The 19,170-nt window shown below is 35.9% G+C and overlaps 1 protein-coding gene across 11 annotated transcripts in view; it reads left to right on the top strand.

The window, feature by feature from the left end:
- Window positions 1–19,170, top strand: part of CHD9 (chromodomain helicase DNA binding protein 9) — a 215,238-nt gene that overhangs the window by 95,626 nt on the left and 100,442 nt on the right. For 8 of the 11 annotated variants that reach the window (XM_035025212.1, XM_035025216.1, XM_035025214.1 and 5 more), the window contains exon 3: window positions 17,983–18,314. In XM_035025212.1, coding sequence (XP_034881103.1) covers window positions 17,983–18,314 — 332 coding nt within the window. Of the gene's footprint in view, window positions 1–14,731; window positions 16,908–16,945; window positions 17,270–17,982; window positions 18,315–19,170 lie in introns of those variants that run through there. The other 3 variants (XM_035025218.1, XM_035025217.1, XM_035025219.1) reach the window with 2 other exon arrangements.

The raw sequence follows: 19,170 nt of genomic DNA, 5'->3' as shown, positions 1-19,170 counted from the left end.
CAGGCTTCCCACTGAGCAGAGAGCCCGACGCAGGGCTCGATCCCAGCCCGGGACCCTGGAATCATGACCTGAGCCGAAGGCGGACGTTTAACTGACTGAGCCACTCAGGCATCCCTAAGGCAAATATTAATATCTATTTAATTTCATGGGTATTAGTTTATTTTCTCTATGTTAGAAATATTGTGTAATTCAACGTTAACAATAAAACAAAATAGTGACTTTGAAGTTAGTCAGCTTTGAGTTTAAAACTTGTTTCTGGGACACCTGAGTGGCTCAGTCAGTTAAGCAGCTGCCTTCGGCTCAGGTCATGATCCCAGGATCCTGGGATCGAGCCCCACATTGGGCTCCCTACTCAACGGAGCTCCTGCTTCTCCCTCTCCCTCTGCTGCTCCCCCTGCTGTGCTCTCTCTCTCTCTGTCAAATAAATAAAATATTAAAACAAACAAACAAAAAAACTTGTTTCTGCTACTTACCTGCCGTATAACCCGGGCAAGTTTGTTCATCTTTTCCAGACTTCCTTATCCTCATCTATAAAATGTGGATTATAGGGGCGCCTGGGTGGCTCAGTTGGTTAAGCGACTGCCTTCGGCTCAGGTCATGATCCTGGAGTCCCTGGATCGAGTCCCGCATCAGGCTCCCTGCTCGGCAGGGAGTCTGCTTCTCCCTCTGACCCTCCTCCCTCTCATGCTCTCTGTCTCTCATTCTCTCTCTCTCAAATAAATAAATAAAATCTTTAAATAAAATAAAATAAAATGTGGATTATATTGGTACCAACCACATAAGGTTGTTTTCAGTATTAAAATAAGCTAGTCCATGCAGTGCTTAGTGTGATACTTAGTTTATATTTTTTGTGTGCCAATTTTCTGAGCTCTTTACAGATTATTATATTTAATCTTATATTATCAATCACTAGAGCATATAGAACTAAAAGGATATGCATGTGCGTGTGTGTAGTGATTTCTGGTTAGATTGTTATTTTTGAAGGAAGGGAAATATCTTTATTTTAATGAATGAGTGATACTCATAGCAATGAGAGGTGATTTGGGATGTTAGATGGGTGCAATATGTAAGGCCTTGAATACCAGGCTAAGTGAAGACTTTGGGTGGGGAAAAACCTATACCAGATTAACCTGGTATTGAAGTGGAACAGAGCAGAGGCAGTAGGACTACTTTAGCTGAAGAAGTCTACATTGCACTGAAAAATGTAACACTAGATTTCAGAAGATACTTACTTTGTAAGTATCTGCTACAAAGTAATAGTTTGAAGGTATGTGACATTGTAAGATAACTAAAGTAGAAAGTATAGAGTGAGAAGACAAAGAGGTTTGGCCAGAATCTTGGGGAACCTGCATTTGTGGGGCAGGAGGAAAAAAGAAGAAACAAAGAATTAGAGAAAGGGTAATTAGATATAAGATCTTGTAGTATTTCTGAAGCCATAAAAAAGTGATGAGCAACAATGTCAAAAATTAAGATACTGAGGGGCGCCTGGGTGGCTCAGATGGTTAAGCATCTGCCTTCAGCTCAGGTCATGATCCCAGGGTCCTGGGATCGAGTCCCGCATCGGGCTCTCTGCTCCTTGGGAGCCTGCTTCTCCCTCTGCCTCTCTCTCTCTCTCTCTCTGTCTCTCATGAATAAATAAATAAAAATCTTTAAAAAATAAAAAAATAATAATAAAAATTAAGATACTGAAGAGGATAAAAACAGATAAAAGATTATTGAGTGGCTATGAGAAGTAATTGATGACCTTGAAGAAAGGACTTTTGTAGAAAAAGAATGGAGGAACAGGAACCAAATCAAAAGGAATTTATAAGTGGTAAGAAAGTCAGGATATCATCTGTAGACCACTCATGAGATATCCGGGTATGAAAGGAAAAAGAAAAAAGAGAGTATTCTTGAAGGTTGAAAAGATGAGAAAAGTAGAAATGAGTGTTTTAAATGTTAATATATATATTCTAAACTTACAGGAATATGATATATAGCGTACAAAGTTAGTATTGAAAGCTTGTGATTACTGTTTTGGGAAACTGAGAAAATACAAAATGCTGTATTTATGCAGAAGAAATTAATCTTGGTGTTTTGTGCAGTCTTACTTCATTTTACCATACACTTAAGTAAGTTGCAACTTTTAATTTGAGATAAAGGTTATATAGAAAGACCCTGTAGGTGAAACAGTTTCTTTTAATTACCAGTGGACTTGCTTGGTATTTAGGTGATTAAATTAGAAAAAAAGAAACATGGTTATTTAAATGACCTTAATATTTTATGGGAGTAACAATGTAAATTCATTGTAACTTTGCAATCCTCAACAAAGCAATGAGAATAAAGTTATTTTACTTCCATAGAATTCATTATTTAAAAAAAAAAAAAGAGCCCTATTGAGATGTAGTTCATCTATTGTACAATCTACCCATTTAAGGTATAGAAATCAGTAATTTTTAGTATATTCATAGAATTGTGAGTCTATTACCATAATTGATTTTAGAACATTTTCCATACCCCCAGAAGAAACCCCATACCTGTTAACATTCATTCTCTAGTTCTCTCACCACTCCAAGCCTAGGCAACCACAAATCCTACTTTATGTCTATGGATTTGCCTATTCTGGACATTTGAAATAAATGGGATCATACAACATATGGTCTTTTCTGACAGGCTTATTTTATTTAGCATAATGTTTTCAAAGTTCATCTGTGTTGTAGTATTCATACACTGCTGGTGGGAATATAAAATGGTGTAGCTGCATTGGGAAATAGTCTGAACGTTACTCAGAAGGTTAAACACAGAATTATGATATGATCCAGCAATTCTATTCCTAGACATATACCCAAGGGAAATGGAAACTTATATGAATGTTCATAGTAGCATTATTCATAACAGCCAGAAAGTGGAAACAACCCAAGTATTCCAATTTCTCCGTACTTGCCAACACTTACCTGTCTTTTTCGCATAGCCACCCTAGTGGTTGTGAAGTGGTATTTCAGTGTGGCTTTGATTTGCATTTCCCTGATGGCTAATGAGGACTATCTTTTCATGGGCTTATTGGTTATTTATATTTCTTCTTTTGTAGAAATGCCTATTTAGATCTTTTGCACATTTTTAAATTGGGTTATTTGTCATTTTATTATTGAGTTGTAGGAATTCTTTATATTAATGTAGATATAAGTCTTTTATCAGATACGATTAGCAAATATTTACTTACTTTTTTTAAATATAAAAGATAATGTCTTGGGCACCTGGGTGGCTCAGGCGGTTAAGCATCTGCCTTCAGCTCAGGTCATGATCCCAGGGTCCTGAGATCGAGTCCTGCATCGGGCTCCCTGCTCAGCGAGGAGTCTGCTTCTCCCTTTACTCCCCCCTGCTCATGATCTTTCTCTCTCTCATGCTCTCTCTCAAATAAATAAAACCTTTTAAAAAAAAAAGATAGCCTTCTGCATATAGTGCTGCTGTTTGCTTTCCAGTCTGTATGGTTTTTATTTCTTTTTCTTTCCCAATTGCCCAGCTAGAATATTCAGTGCAATGTTGATTACAAGTGGCAAGAACAGACATCTTTGTTTTGTTCCTGATCCTAGGGAAAGTATTCAGTCTTTTACCATTAGGTATGATACGGGCTGTGAATTTTTTGTAGATGTCTATTACCAGGTGTGGATGTTTCCTTCTATTCCTAGTTTGTTGAGTGTTTTTATCATGAGATGTTGATCTTTAACATCAAGTGCTTTTTCTACATTACTTAAGATAATCATGTGGTTTTTATTCTCTATGCCATTGATAGATTGTGTTGTGTTACTTGATTTTCAGATACCTTGCATTCCTGGATGAATCCCATTTGCTCATGATGTATATTTATATATATTTGCTATTTTGTTGAGGATGTTTGTCTCTGTGTTGATAAGAGATAATGGTCTGTAGTTTGAATTCATTATTTATACCAGTGTTTAGGTGTTTTTGGTTTTGGTTCTGTTAGGTCATCCTGAAAGATTGCATTAAACTGAACAATTAGAAAAATGTCTTTTATAGCCTTTGTCAGAATATAATACAGTTGTAGCTCCTGCAGTTTATTCCATATCTTATGGGATGATGAATAGGAGAGGTATAAAGATAAATTCATTTTTCTTTAAATATTTAGGATCAACAAAGTAGGTTAAAAATTAATATTGAGGATATATTGTGACCTATATTTAGTTATTTTTTAAAGATTTTATTTATTTAGAGAAGGAGAGAGAGTGCAAGTGCGGGGAGGGGCAGAGGGAGAAGGAGAGAGAGAATTCCAAGCAGACTCTGCACTGAGTGCAGAGCCTGACATGGGGCTCAATCCCAGGACCCTGAGATCATGACCTGACCTGAAACCAAGAGTCGGACACTTAACCGACTGAGCTACCCAGGTGCCCCTAGTTATTTTTGTATTTGTATTACAGGGATATACTTTAATATTAAATTTTTCATTCTCTCACCCTCTTATTTAAAATATTCTTGCCTGTTCTCAAAGTGCCATTTTGAACTGTGGTTTATACTTCCTCTCCCTCCTCCCCCCCCCCCCCCCCATGCATACACTCACACATAAGTAGAATAGAACCAACAAACTTCTGGTGCACATTGGTCTCCAAACTCATTCTTCAGACTTCCTTCCAGTATGGAAGGATAAAGTACTGATCCCTTTATTGTTGCTAAAGATTGTAGCAGTTTAAAATATGGCTTTCTATCAGGGGGCGGGGGTGGGGTAGAGATGGGTGGGGACAAACCTAATTTCTTTCTCAACTTTTAAAAACATTTTATACTTTAAAAAAAAAAATAGCTTTTAGGGATGCCTGGGTGGCTCAGTCTAAGCATCTGCCTTCAGCTCAGGTCATGATCCCAGGGTCCTGGGATCAAGCCCTGCATCAGGCTCCTTGCTCAGTGGGGAGCCTGCTCCTCCCTCTGCCGGCTGCTCCCCCTGCTTGTACACTCACTCTCTCTCTGTCTCTCTCTGGCAAATGAATAAATAAAATGTCTTTAAAAAAATAGCTTTGAAAAGATATAACAGGGTTGCTGTTGTTGTCTACACTGAGAATCAAAAGTTTTTCGTAATTTTGCCCATTCAATTTATTCAAGTTTAATTACTACTAGTTTTCTTTGGGCTTCTCAGAGTAAGCTTTAATAAATTAAACTTTATCATAATGCTCCAAGAAGGGGAAAATACAGGGCAGCATCTCAGAATCTAATATGAATATGAATGGTTTCACATTTCACATTTCCTGGAATACAGCTTGTGAAACAATGCTCTACACAAATCTTTTCACTTGTTTATGCTTTTGCTCATGCTTAGCTCCCTCCCTTGACCATCTTCTCATTATCTCTTCATTACAAAAATTAACTTATTGGGGCGCCTGGGTGGCTCAGTCGTTAAGCATCTGCCTTCGGCTCAGGTCATGATCCCAGGGTCTTGGGACTGAGTCTCGTGTCAGGCTCCCTGCTCAGCAGGGAGTCTGCTTCTCCCTCTCCCTCTGCCCCTGCTTGTGTTCCCTCTCTTGCTGTCTCTGTCAAGTAAATAAATAAAATCTTAAAAAAAAACATTAACTTACTGCTAGATAACACAGACCTACGTGTCCTTTTCCTCTATAATTCGTATTGATTTAGCTGTTCCCCCAAACATCTGATTATGTTTTGCTTCCTTTTCTCATATATGATGTGTGATCTATATATAATTTATACAGTAAGAGTATCAACTTTTTTGTGGATAGCATTCAATCTTTTAATTCTTTCTGTTCCCCAGAGAGTCTGTTGTTGGACATATTGCCTGTATGTACCAACTATTTTCTAAATTGGCTATCTACCACTAGCTAATAGACTAGCATAAATTACAGAAATTAGGATAATATAATCTAATTTTAGTTTGTAATGAAGTAATTAAAACTAAGGAAGAAGAATTATTAAATAGATAAATGGGGGTAAAATTAATCCTGTTCCATTTATGTTCACTTGGTAAGTACATTTTAAAATTAATTTTATTAAGGTACAATTTACATACAATAAAACATATTCATTTCAAGTTGTAATTTGAGTTGTAATTTGATGTGTTTTGACCTATGTAATCATTACCACCATCAATATATAGCACATTCCCATAACCCCCCAAAGTTTCTTTTTTGCCCTTTGCATGCAGTCATCCTCTCATCCCTGGCCCCAGGCAATCACTGATATACTTTCTGTCACTATAGATACGTTTTGCCTGTTTTAGATTATATATAAATGGAATGATTTGATATATACCCTTTTGTGTCTTCCTTTTTTTCACTCTGCATAATATTTTTGAGATTTATCCATGTTCTTTCATGTATCAGTGGGGTTTTTTTTGAGATGTAATTTAAATATAGAAAAGTCATTCTTTTTAGTGCATAGTTCAGGCAAATATATATAGGTGAGTAACCACCACCACTAATCAAGATACGGAATAATTCCATAGCCCTCCCAAATTCCTTTATCCTTTTTTGTAGCCCCTCCAATCAGCAGGGGCTGACAACCCCTGATTTTTCCCTTATATTTTTGCTATTTTGAGATTGTCACATAAATGAAATTATGTAGCCTTTGAGTCTGACTCCTTTTACTCAGTATAATGCATTTGTGATTCAGTTACATTGTTGTATGAGTCAGTAGTTTGGTCCCTTTTATGGCTGACTAGCATTCCACTTTATGGCTATACTACAGTTTGGCCATTTACCTATTGATAAACATGTGGATTATTTCTAGTTTTTGGCTATAATGAATAAAGCTTCTGTGAACATTGAACTTCAGTCTTTTTTGTGTACATATTTTCATTTCTTTTGGGTAAATACTAGCAGTATTAGCTTCTTAATATGGGAATTGAGATCTAAAGAACATAAGTCATTTCTTATGCAGGTTTATTGAGATACAATTTACATCCAGTAAAATTCATCTTTATTAGTGTACAGTTCTCTGAGTTGTGACAAATGAGCACGTCATGTAACTACACCACAATCAAGATCGAGAATTTTATAATACCCCCAAATACTCTCTCATGCTTCTTTGTAGTCCGTCTTTTCCTCAAGCCCAGACCCTGGCAACCAATAATTAATTTTCCTTCTTATTTTTTGAGTGTCATACAAATGGAATCATGTGACATGTTGCCTCTTTAGTCTGGCTTCCTCCACTTAGCATAATGTATTCTTTGTTGCACGTATCAGTAGTGTGTTCTTTCAGGTGACTGAGTAACTTCATCATATAGATATGCCAAAGATTGCAAACAAATGCATTCACTGGTTAAAGGACATTTGGGTTGTTTCCAGATTTGGGCATTATGAATAAAAACTCTATAAACATTTGTGTACAGGTTTTTGTGTTACTAAATGTTTCCATTTCTCTTGGGCAAATATATCAGAGTGGGATTGCTGGGATCATATATTAAATGATCTTACATTTACCTTTATAAAAAGCAGTCAAATAGGGGCGGCTGGGTGGCTCAGTCATTAAGTGTCTGCCTTCGGCTCAGGTCATGAAGGATCAAGCCCCGAATCGGACTCCCTGCTCCGTGGGAAGCCTGCTTCTCCCTCTCCCACACCCCCTGCTTGTGTTCCCTCTCTCACTGTGTCTCTCTCTGTCAAATAAATAAATGAAATCTTAAAAAAAAAAAAAAAAAGTTTTCCAAAATGGCAGTACCATTTTGTATTCCCACCAGCAGTGTGTAAGAGTTTCAGTTACTTCATATTCTCTTCACCACTTAGTATTGTTAGTTTTTTTTATTATTATTATTTCTTACCTATGGAAATAGGTGTGTAGTGGGTGGTATCTCATTGTGATTTGAATTTGCATTTCCCTAATGTCTAATAATGTGGAATGTATATTTCTCTTGGTGAAACTGGAGTATATCGTAATTATCTTGTTCATTACACCACATTTCTGTTTGTGCAGTCTAAGATTGAATTTGCTTTTTTGGCAAGCTCATTACACCATACACTCATTTCGTTTACAGTGAGCTAAAATTCCCTGGTATTTTTCACATGAGCTGCTGTTAAGGCATGTACCATTTATTTTTTACTTAAGTAGTTGTTTTGTGTATGTGTGCAAGCATGCCCATTTATAGATTCAGCCTCATAAGATTTTTTTTTAATCAGCATTTTTGGGTCAGCGCTAAGAGGGAGGCTAATTAAGAACTGATGGTAGGGTGGCTGAAGAGAGATTAGGCTGAAATGAAAGGCCAGCAGGAGCCCAGGAGACTGACCAAATGGCACCAGTTCACAAATTTAAACCGAAAATATTCAGTTGAAGGGGTTTAGTACAAGCTAGGAAGTAGAATCGGTTGGATAAATTTTGGAAGGGCTCACTTGACAGGATTAGGTTTGCTTCCTCCTATTCTTAAAAGAAAATGTAGGTTCAGACTCAGCATCAGGATGACACCCATTCCTATCTGAATTATGTTCTCTGTCATCTTTCCCCTCCTTCCCTACCCTTCCTTTCCCATCCATCCCACCCTCACACATGGTGCCTGCAGGATCCTAGCTATTCTTGTTCAAAACAGCCAGTGGAACATTTTTAATTGCCCTTAGTCATTTATCAAACCTTAAGTCATTGTGGACTTCACAACACTATTCTTACAGATCAGTGCCTCTCATGTTGTTACTAGTTCTATATCTGTGCTCTGCTCCTTGTAATCTGAATGGCTGCAACCAATATTTTTAGGGATAATTTCCCCCCTTTAGAATCATTTCTGCTTATAGTATTGGACTTTTGTTTTTGAGTCCTGACTTGAGGTACTACATTTCCTACCTTACTGATCTGTCCATCGTTTTATAGTCTCAGGTCATATAATGATTCTTTTTCTTCTTTAACTTTAAAAGTTCTACCTTTATAAAGTCAGTGACACACAATTGCTATGCCTAGACTGTCATAGACCCCAGAAGGGCCTGTTTAGCATTCTCATACAGTTCTCATCACTTCTGCTTCCACGAATAATTTTTTTTCTCGTGGTTAGAATTATATCCAGAGACATAGTTTCTCTCATTACTTACTTTGCATTCTGCAAGGTGAAATTTTAATATGGCAAAATTACGTATACTTCGTGATTTTTAAAATGCTTTTGACTTTTTGTATATAGATACTCTTCGGCATCTAATAAAATTGTATTTCTTTTGCCTACAACTGTAGATCAGGTTTAAATGCCTTATTTTGTCCTTATTGCAAATGTATTTGTATTAGACTCCCCTTCACGTCATTTATGTTTGTTAATAATCACTTGAGTATTCTAATAGTTTTTTAGAAATTATCTCAGAATTCTGAAAATTAACATGGGTTTTTCATAATGCAGTGTATACAAAAACTAAGTGTCTTTCAACATAAATGACTCTGAATTTCCCCTTTAAAAGACTTGAAAGAGGCGTTTTCCTTGGTATTTATTTTATTAATACATTCAGAAACGTTGCCAAAAGAATTGAGATTGTGGTGGTTAGTGTTATCAAGCCAATTATGTAACTGTGTGGTTAATTTGCTTACACTGTTACCCTTCCGCTTTATCAGGCCCCGTCAAGGCTGTAAGAGTGTACTTCACCTTTGGGTTTTGTCAGAATGCCACCACCACACTCCAGTCTCTCAGGCCGGGGAAAAACTGAGGATGGTGACTTGATAAACTGCTTTTGAAATTGGAAAGGTTACTGATTCCTAGCAGAGTACCATAAATTTAATGCTTTATGAACTTTGAATCAATCGTCACTATGTGGGAATGGTAGGCAATGCTTAGCAAAATGATTTTTTTTTTTTTAAGAGTTAACTCTACAGTTGTTCCAGTGTGATAGACATGTACTTGTCCCATCTGTGCTTGACCTCTTTCACCTGCAGTTAGAAGTAATATTTGATTTTATTTTTAACCACATAGGAATATAGTGAATTAATATATTCAATAAGTCTTTAAAAAAATTTCTTTTTGGGGTGCCATCTGGTTCAATCAGAAGAGCATGTGGCTCTTGATGTCAGGGTCCTGAGTTCACGCCCCACATTGGTTATAGAAATTCCTTAAATAAATTAACTTTAAAAAGAAAAACCTTTTTTTTTCTCATTTTTTCCCCTAAGAAGCATTTTAGAAAAGGTGCTATGGGAAGTTAGTATTATTTACCAAAGTGATATTTATCTATAATATTTTAATTTTTTTATTGGTGTGATATTTTGAATTGTTATCTGGCAATGGCCATATGTATTCTAAATGGCCAAAGCTGGGACAGTTTGAACAACAAGTAAATAATCATAGTACCAGATTATAACCCATAGAATAAAATAAATATCCATGAGTCCATACTATATATAGTATAGTATATGCTATATATAAATAGTTGAATGAATGAATAAACAAATAGGGAGAAGAGAGAGCTTTATTTACAGAATTCCAATTGAAAATGTGGGAGGAATGATAGGAATAGAAAATTTGCATTAGGCAAATACCACAACAGTTGTTACAGGCAAGAACCATCAATGCACGCTAAAATTACTGGGCAAATGTATATGAGAAACAAGATATTTGTTTAGTCTCATAAGATACTAAGTATAAAAGAAGAGATTTATAGTAGAGAATCATGATAGACACCACTTTAACCAAGCAATCAAAGTCAACATCCCTAGTAAGTAATAAGGTATACTGACATAATATACCCCCTGATACGGATGATCCCTGCGATGGGCACAGTGTCACATCACAGCAACAGTAGTAATACCTAGCATCTCTGAGTGTTTGTTGGCCAGATCCACAGTAAGCACATTTTCTGCTGGGCCTCGCTACAGCCCTGGTATCACGCAGTAGATACTATTATATCTCCATTTTACAGATGAGGAATCTGAGGCCCAAATAAATGATAAAACTGGGACTAGAACCTGGGGCTGGCTGACTCCCGAGCCTATTCCCTAAATCATGACATTATCCTGAGCAAAGCTTGTAGTGTCATGGCTAATTTATAGACTGATGAATGCAGTATATTTAATGTTGTCAAGTAAGTAGTGAACTTTGTGAGGTTTTGTGGTTTGATGTTTTTAAAACATACTTTCAATGTATCTGGAAGCAGAAGATGAACTTTTAAACAATACAACATTGAAAAAGCAACACACGCTAACATAAAAGGTTAAATATTACTTGTTTTCATATCCTGTATGGCCTTTTATAAATAAAAGTTTTCAAAAATTAAATACAAATTTTTATCAAGTGTTCAGGTATTTTTATTGAAACCACTTAGCAACCCTAAATCTAAAAATTGGATACCCTTCTCTTTATGTAATCATTTATTGATTCCCTCATTCCTTCAGCGTAAAGTCCAGATATTTTAGCATAATTTATAACACTTTTGATAATCGAACCCATTACCTTTCAGTCCTTGTTGCTTATCATTCTTCTACATGCACCTTTTCTTGTTATGCCAAGCTACTTGTTATTCCCAGAATATAACTTTTTAAGTTTCTTTGTAACATTTCAAGTGTACACCCAAGTAGATTATGCATCACCCAGCTACAATAGCCATCAGTTATAGGCACTGTTTCATCTATATGAGCCTCTAATTATTATTCCCACCTCCTCCGTGGATTTTTTTTTAAGGTTTTATTTATTTGAAAGAGAGTGAGTAGGGAGAGGGGCAGAGGGAAAGGGAGAGAGAGAATCTCAAGCAGACTCCCTGTTGAGCATGAAGCCCCATGTGGAGCTCCATCCCTGAGATCATGACCTGAGCCGAAATCAAGAGTTAGACACTTAACCGACTGAGCCACGCAGGGGCCCCCTCCATGGATTATTTTGAAGCGCATCTCAGTCATACCACTTCATCTATAAATATTTCAACTTACATATCTAAAAGACAAATATTTTTGTCTTTAAAACACCACTACAAAATCAGTTTTATACCTAAAAAATAATTATAATTCCTTCATAATCAAATATCTGGTCAAAGTTAAAATTCCCTAGTAGTTTAATATATTTTTACAATTGATTTTTTTCAGGTCTCTGTCAAAACAAGGGCTACTCATTATATTTGGTTGATATGTATTTTAAGTGTCTCTTTTTTTTTCTCTTTTATCATTTAGTCTTAAATATCTTTGTTTTGTTCCTTTGTTGAAGAGACTGAGTCGTTTGTAGAGTTTTCTACATTCTGGATTTTGCTGATTACACCCCCATGATATCCTCTAACATGGTCCCCTCTCTCTGTATTTCCTATAAGTCATAAAACAAATTTGTATTTAGAAAAATAGAGCTTTTTTTTTTTTTTTTTAAGATTTTTACTTATTTGACAGAGAGATACACAGCGAGAGAGGGAACACAAGCAGGGGGAGCAGGAGAGGGAGAAGCAGGCTTCCCATGGAGCAGGGAGCCCGATGTGGGGCTCAGTCCCAGAACCCTGGGATCATGACCTGAGCCGAAGGCAGACGCTTAACGACTGAGCCACCCAGGTGCCCAGAAAAATATAGCTTTTGTGAATATGTACTGTTTGCCTGAATTGCTATGTGGATTTAAAATAAGGGCAATACTTTTAATAGTATTACCTTATCAATGTAAAATTCAAGATTTATGACGCTAAAAAAAGAAAGGAATGTCATGGTTAGCTAAAAATGGAGACCTGGGTACTAGTACAAGTCACAAGATGAGAGTAGGCCTTTTAGTTTGTGAACATGGCACTTCACAGATGTGAAGAAAGCAAAGTAAAATAATTGCTTTGCTTCCATCAAAAACTCTGAAAATAGATCTAGGGGTAAAATTCAGAAAAAGACTTTGACATTATAATTTACTCTTGGGTCAATTTTTCCCCTTCTTTTCTCTTTAAAAGCAGGTCTTTATTGGTAGCTTGTGGAAAAAATGTTCTATGCAATAAATAAAAACCAAAAGAAGTCACCACATTAATATTTGACACATATTGCTAAGATTAACTATAAATTTATTGTTTTTAGAAGGTTGGTTTTTTATGAATATTTAAGTAAATAATACTTAACTTCCCTTAAAATAAAGAGGTTAAAAACTAGCACACCCGACTTACTATAAAAAATTTAAAAGAACTAAAATGCCTTGTAAGTTATATTTATAATATCAAATTATTATATTTACTTTCCTTTTGACTGCAGAATTTTTAACTCCTCTTGGCTTCCATGACACCACTTGTTTGCTGAAATTATTTTTTTGGTATAGAACTACCATTCTTGTAGTTTCTCTTTGTTTTCCTTCATTAACTCCTCTTCATCTGCTAGTTCCTTGAACTTAGTGTTTTGGGGTTTCCCTGTTGGTTCTCTTCTGTTATTTCTGCATTGTCTCTCTAGGCAGTAACACTGGTTTTTGCTATCTCTGTTCTGTTTTATATTGTTTTCCATTGGAGCCTCTGTCCACCTCCAGCCCTGGGCCTGAAGCCTAACAGTCCTCTCTTCTGAGAAAGGTTGGAAGATTTTTAGCTCTCATGCAGTTTTACCTATGTTGTTGAAAATTCCTTGTTCTGTGTGTTTGTTTGTTTGTTTTTAAAGATTTTATTTACTTGACAGAAAGAGACACAGAGAGAGAGGGAACACAAGCAGGGGGAGTGGGAGAGGGAGAAGCAGGCCTCCCATGGAGCAGGGAGCCTGACGCAGGGCTCGATCCCAGGGATCATGACCTGAGCTGAAGACAGACGCTTAACGACTGAGCCACCCAGGCACTCCTGTTCTGTGTTTTATTCTTACTGAGAAATTGTATCTGTTTTCTTATTTGAGACCTTTTATTCTTTTATATTACTTTAAAAATATATGAAATAGGGGCACCTGGATGGCTCAGTCAGTTAAGCATCTGCCTTCGGCTCAGGTCACAATCCCAGGATCCTGGGATTGAGCCCCAAGTCGAGTCTGCTTCTCCCTCTACCTCTGCCCCTCCCCCTTCTTGTGCTTGCTCGCTCTCTCTAATAAATAAATAAATTAGTTAATTAATTAGTTAAAAATATGTGAAATAGAACATTCCCCAATAGAGGAGACTGTATTCTATTGTACATGTATAGCAGCCATGTGATTATTCTCCCCTTCTTTTTAGAAATTTATCATTTCCATTCCTGTCCACACACTGGTAATTCAATGGTCTAAATTATTTGTATACAATTGAAATATTTGAAATGGACAGATTCCCAGTGTGGGTTGGGTGAGTATGTGGGAAAATCATTCCACCAAGAGAGATCTGACTTCACCCTCAGATTTTAACACCTCTAATTTCTTGAACAAATCTCTTTGCTTCTTTCTCTCATAAAGGTATGAAAACTTTTTAATTTTTTAACACATAGCATTCATAAAAGCTAGAGACCATACTTTTTCATGCTGTTCTATTTCATTTTTTTTTTTAGTGATGTGGACCCACTAAATTTGTATCATGAGTTGCTATAAGGTCATGACCTGTGGTTTGAAAAACACTCATACCATAAATCTTTGAGTTTCCCCCATAATGAAATATGATATGCCGGGTCTTCCATATATTCCTTTCAGTTACTATCAACATAATTAATATATCACATATGAGATCATCTTTATGTTTTGCTATGACTTCTTTGTCTTATAAAAATTTAGATATGATATTGGGCGCCTGGGTGGCTCAGTTGGTTGAGCGACTGCCTTCAGCTCGGGTCATGATCCTGGAGTCCCGGGATCGAGTCCCGCATCGGGCTCCCTGCTCGGCGGGGAGTCTGCTTCTCCCTCTGACCCTCACCCTTCTCCTTCTCTCTCTCTCTGTCATTCTCTCTCTCTCAAAAATAAATTTTAAAAAATTAAAATTAAAAAAAAAATTTAGATATGATATTAATATATATGCCTTCTTTTTGTATTGTTTTCGTCATTTACCATATAGTTACCATTTTGGGGGAGTATGACCTTTGCCTTTATATTTGATTTTTAAACAACTCGTGTTTAAAAAAAATATTTTGAAACTATGACAAACTTAGAGAAAAATCACAAGTGAAGTACAAAGAAATTCTTTCACTTTGTAAAGAATTGGAGAGTAGATTGCAGACCTGATGTTTCATCACCACCAAAGACTTTAATATATATTTCCTACAGATAAGAAAGATATTTTTCTGTATAACTACAGTGTAGCCGTAATAAGTGGGAAGTTGATACAGCAGGGGCTGTGGGATGGGGAGGAAAATAGAACAAGATACAATTAAGTAGACTTGACAATTTGATGAGTGCTTATGTAAGGTAAAAGAGAAAGACAGTAGCATTGAAAAAAGCATATCAACTACCCTTTTGTAAGTTTGTGGTATATGTGTAAATTGGGAAATGACCTACATTAAAAATGTTTAGTTACAACACCTTGATATTGATGTTCTGTGGGAATATAATTTTAAAATACTGTCTTCTAATAGCGGAAGAAATATTTGACCATGGATTTTGTTACTGTTGTCTACTATTAAGATTTATTGTTAAATAATTGGGATTTTGAGTCAAGTAATAGAATCTATTGAAAAGCTTTAACGGGAGAAGTGAGATATTTTGGAAATCATCCTAGGTTCTGAGGATAATGTCAGTGAGTTAAGGATATTGAAAGAAAACAGCAGGGCAGTCAGATCCTTTCCTTGCCATTAGTGGTTCTCTAAACTTTAATTTCTTCCCCTGCTGTCCACATTGGGCTTTCCTGGACATTGGTCATATAACGTTGCTCCATTTTGAGACCTTCGGTACTTAAAAGGAAAGAAACAAAAAACGTTCTTTGGTAGAAATATCAGATAACTTGCCAGGACCAACTGAAAAAATGGTATTAATGAAAGAAGTAAACTTGAATTTTGAAGCTGTGAAAATTTTGTTTTAGGTATGGTAGGGCATTGCTTATTAAAATAGTCTCAATTTTTATAGAAAGAAAAGTTGATGATGAAGACTTGTTATTTATTTTTAGCAAGCAACTGAAACTAAAATTTTATCTGAAAAACTCCATAGCTCAGTTAAAATAGAACATGAAGGGTAAAGGTCAGGAAGGTTTTGTGAGTTTTTTATGTTAGAAAAATAAATTAATGTCTTTCTCCAGGTTTAAATAAGGAAAAAATGTTAAGTGTCGTTATTTATTCTTTGTGGGCATACAGGCAGCTCTCCTGTGTTCTTATCGAAATCTTAAACTTCTCTTTAGAATTTAAATGAAATGGCTTCATTACTCCGTCTTAAAAATAATATTGTTAGCTTTTTGTTAGAAGAATCAGAAGTTACCTAATTTCTTAAAGAGAAGTCACTTGTTCTGTGTTCATTTGCATGACCTGCTCTTTTAACCCTTTGCTCCTCGTCGGCTATTTTCCTACTTCCAGTATTTTATGGTATCCTGGAGAAAAGTATTTTTCCCCGGTAAAAATTGCATCGGATTTTGTTTGTTAATATCGATAGCTACATAAAGCTATTTCACCACGGTTTTAGTTTGCAGATGAGCTCTTAAATCAGGTTTTAGGTGTATTTTTAAAAAACTTGACTGCAGGAAGTGGCAGAGCTAGAGTTAATGTGTTACATGGAGGGAAGAACAGTCCATCGGGGGTTAAATTGCAGAGTCTAATGGAATAATAACTGGTAGCACCATCTGCTGGCCTACTTCCGCAGAAGGAGTCAGTATTTTTAACGACATCTCTAATATTCATGCTGATGCATTTTGATGCTTTGTGCATTCATTTCTTTCTGTGCTTTGTTGGAATCTGGCTATCTGCTTACAGCTATTGAGGAAACTCAGCTTTTTAGGAGGGGTTTACAGCCTTTTTCATATCTAAATAGGATGAACAGTGGCTATAAACTTGCCAAGGCAGAAATGTGTTGATAAATCACAATGTGTGTTTGTGGAGGGTTGTGCATCTCTTGGTTGCAGCTTGCTAAATAGGCCATTTAGGAATCTTCTTTCAATGCTTTTTTCTTGAGCACTGCCTGGGGTGGTGAAAAAGCAGAGGGCAAGCCTTTGTCTGACGCCAAAAATGTCTTCAGTGAAGAGGCCAAGAGGAAGGGTAAGTGAAAGCCTGAATGAGTGGGAGGAGGAGGGGTTCTTTGGGCTAAAAGGCTAATGGGATTGAATAACCTTCCTTATTACTGGCTGCTGCGGCGGGAGTCGTACTGCATCGCCATCTTGAGCTTGTTGCTGTTTTCCTCGAGTCTTGGTTATTTGTTATAGCCTGTAGGCCTTAAGGTGGCATTTTAGTGAGCGTTCCAAACCCCCCTTCCTTTCCCAGTGCTCCAGCACTGCTATGAAGCCTTTGATGAGGCAGGTATAGAAAAGATATCCAGTGAAGCACACTGGAATCAGCATGAAAATGTGTGTGGAAATTCCTGGTGGTTTTTTCCTTTGCTATAGTCAGAGGCATGTTTACGGGTAAGAACATAACAAAACTGTGATCTGAGTATATGTGGATGAATGCGTGTTTGGAGAAGATTTTTTTTTTTTTTAAATGCTGTTGATCTGCTTCCTGTGATCTTGCTAAAATATTAATAATTTTAACGTAAAACTGTAAAACGGGGGTTTTTTTCAGAATTGCTTGAGCAAAATAATTATGATACAGAAAGAAAAAAATTCACATTTAACTCTTTCACGGAAAAACTAAAACTTTCTCTAATTTTAAGTATGGGAATGTCTATTTACTAACTAGCTATGTTGCTGCATAGATTGCACATTAAAAAATGATTTAAATGATTTCAGGTTCTAGTTCTAATTTCTTGTAAAGAGAAGCTTTATATTTCTAAAAATTATAATAAACTAAGGAGTAGTCAATTCTAAATTAAAATTGCTATTTTAAATTTATTAATTTTCAGAGTTCTGGAGTGAGGAGGAAAGAAAAGACTTATTTCAAATGCACAGAGTATTTGTGTGGAAAAACCTTCATTTTTAAAAGCAGTAGTTGAGCTTTTTATTTTATACCTACACTAATTTCTAGATCAACACACTGTTTTAATTTTAAATTTGTTTGTAGCACTCACATACTGGTTCACATATTTTACTTTAAGCATAATCTTAAATGTTCGTATATTTATGTTAATTGTTTAGATGTACTTTGATACGTTGTATAAAAAGTATTCTGATTTCTCTAGCCTCCATCTTCCAAGAAGAGTGATGGTTCTGGGACATATACTAAGTTGCAGAATACCCAGGTGAGGATCATGTCTGAGAAGAAGCAGAGAAAAAAAGTGGAATCAGAAAGCAAGCAAGAAAAGGCTAATCGGATAATATCAGAGGCCATAGCAAAAGCAAAGGAACGTGGGGAACGCAATATTCCACGAGTAATGAGTCCTGAAAACTTCCCTAGTGCTTCAGTTGAAGGAAAAGAGGAAAAGAAAGGTAGACGGATGAAATCCAAGCCAAAGGACAAAGAGGGCAAAAAAACAAAAACTTGTTCTAAGTTAAAAGAGAAGACAAAAATTGGGTAAGTTGGTTAAGAATTAAATTTAATTCCTTTGAATTTTTTTGTCAGAGTGCAGTCTGTCTCATCTTTTACTTTTGATTTTATGTATTTTCTCCCACTTTGAAGTTTTAAGTTGTTAGATGCTATGTGTACCTTATTTCCTTTTTTGAATGAATTGGGGAATATTCCAAGATTTACTACATTTTACAATTCTGTGAACATAGCTTTTTGTATATTAATATTAGTAAAAGGAATTTAAATTAGGAAAATATGTCATACATAAAACAGAAAAAGGAAAACAAAACCAAACCCATTGCTGTGCCAAATTCACTTTCTTTACAGAAAGTGCATTGAAATCTTCTACAAGATTTCTTTACCTCTTAGTTGTACTTCATTGGGCACCTTATAATTTGGAAATGTGAGATACAGTCCTTTCTCATAAACCCACAACCGTGGACTAAATGGAATGACAAGAATAAGACCATTTAAATCAACGATGAGCAGCTCTAACCTCTTACTGGTCTACTCCCCTCACTGTCTTTCTGATTTACTTTATGTAATAAAGAGGCCAGGTGAGGATTAATGCTCCAAGAGAATTATAAGGCCAAGGAATTGCTCTAGAGGGGTATGTTAATCCTTGGTGTTTTTATATGACTACTCATCTGATATATTTTCAAAAAACAAAATAAAATAAATGTTAATATTTGTATTATATTTAAATTTTTGCATGCAAGGGTAAAAATAACCAAAGGCCAACAGTTTGGAATTTTTTTTTTTACAGGAATATTTGGCCATTTTTGCAGGCTTTTTTCTTTTTTTTCCACACAAAGTACACAGTAAAAAATTTCTTTATTATGAAAATCTTCATTTGCTTAAG

Source organism: Mirounga leonina, unplaced genomic scaffold (genome assembly GCF_011800145.1).
Source record: "Mirounga leonina isolate KUSES-001 unplaced genomic scaffold, KU_Mleo_1.0 Mir_180, whole genome shotgun sequence".
In the NCBI taxonomy this organism is placed as follows: Eukaryota; Metazoa; Chordata; class Mammalia; order Carnivora; family Phocidae; genus Mirounga; species Mirounga leonina.
The sequence above is the reverse complement of the archived record's forward strand: the minus strand, read 5'-3'. Positions and strand labels throughout refer to the sequence as shown.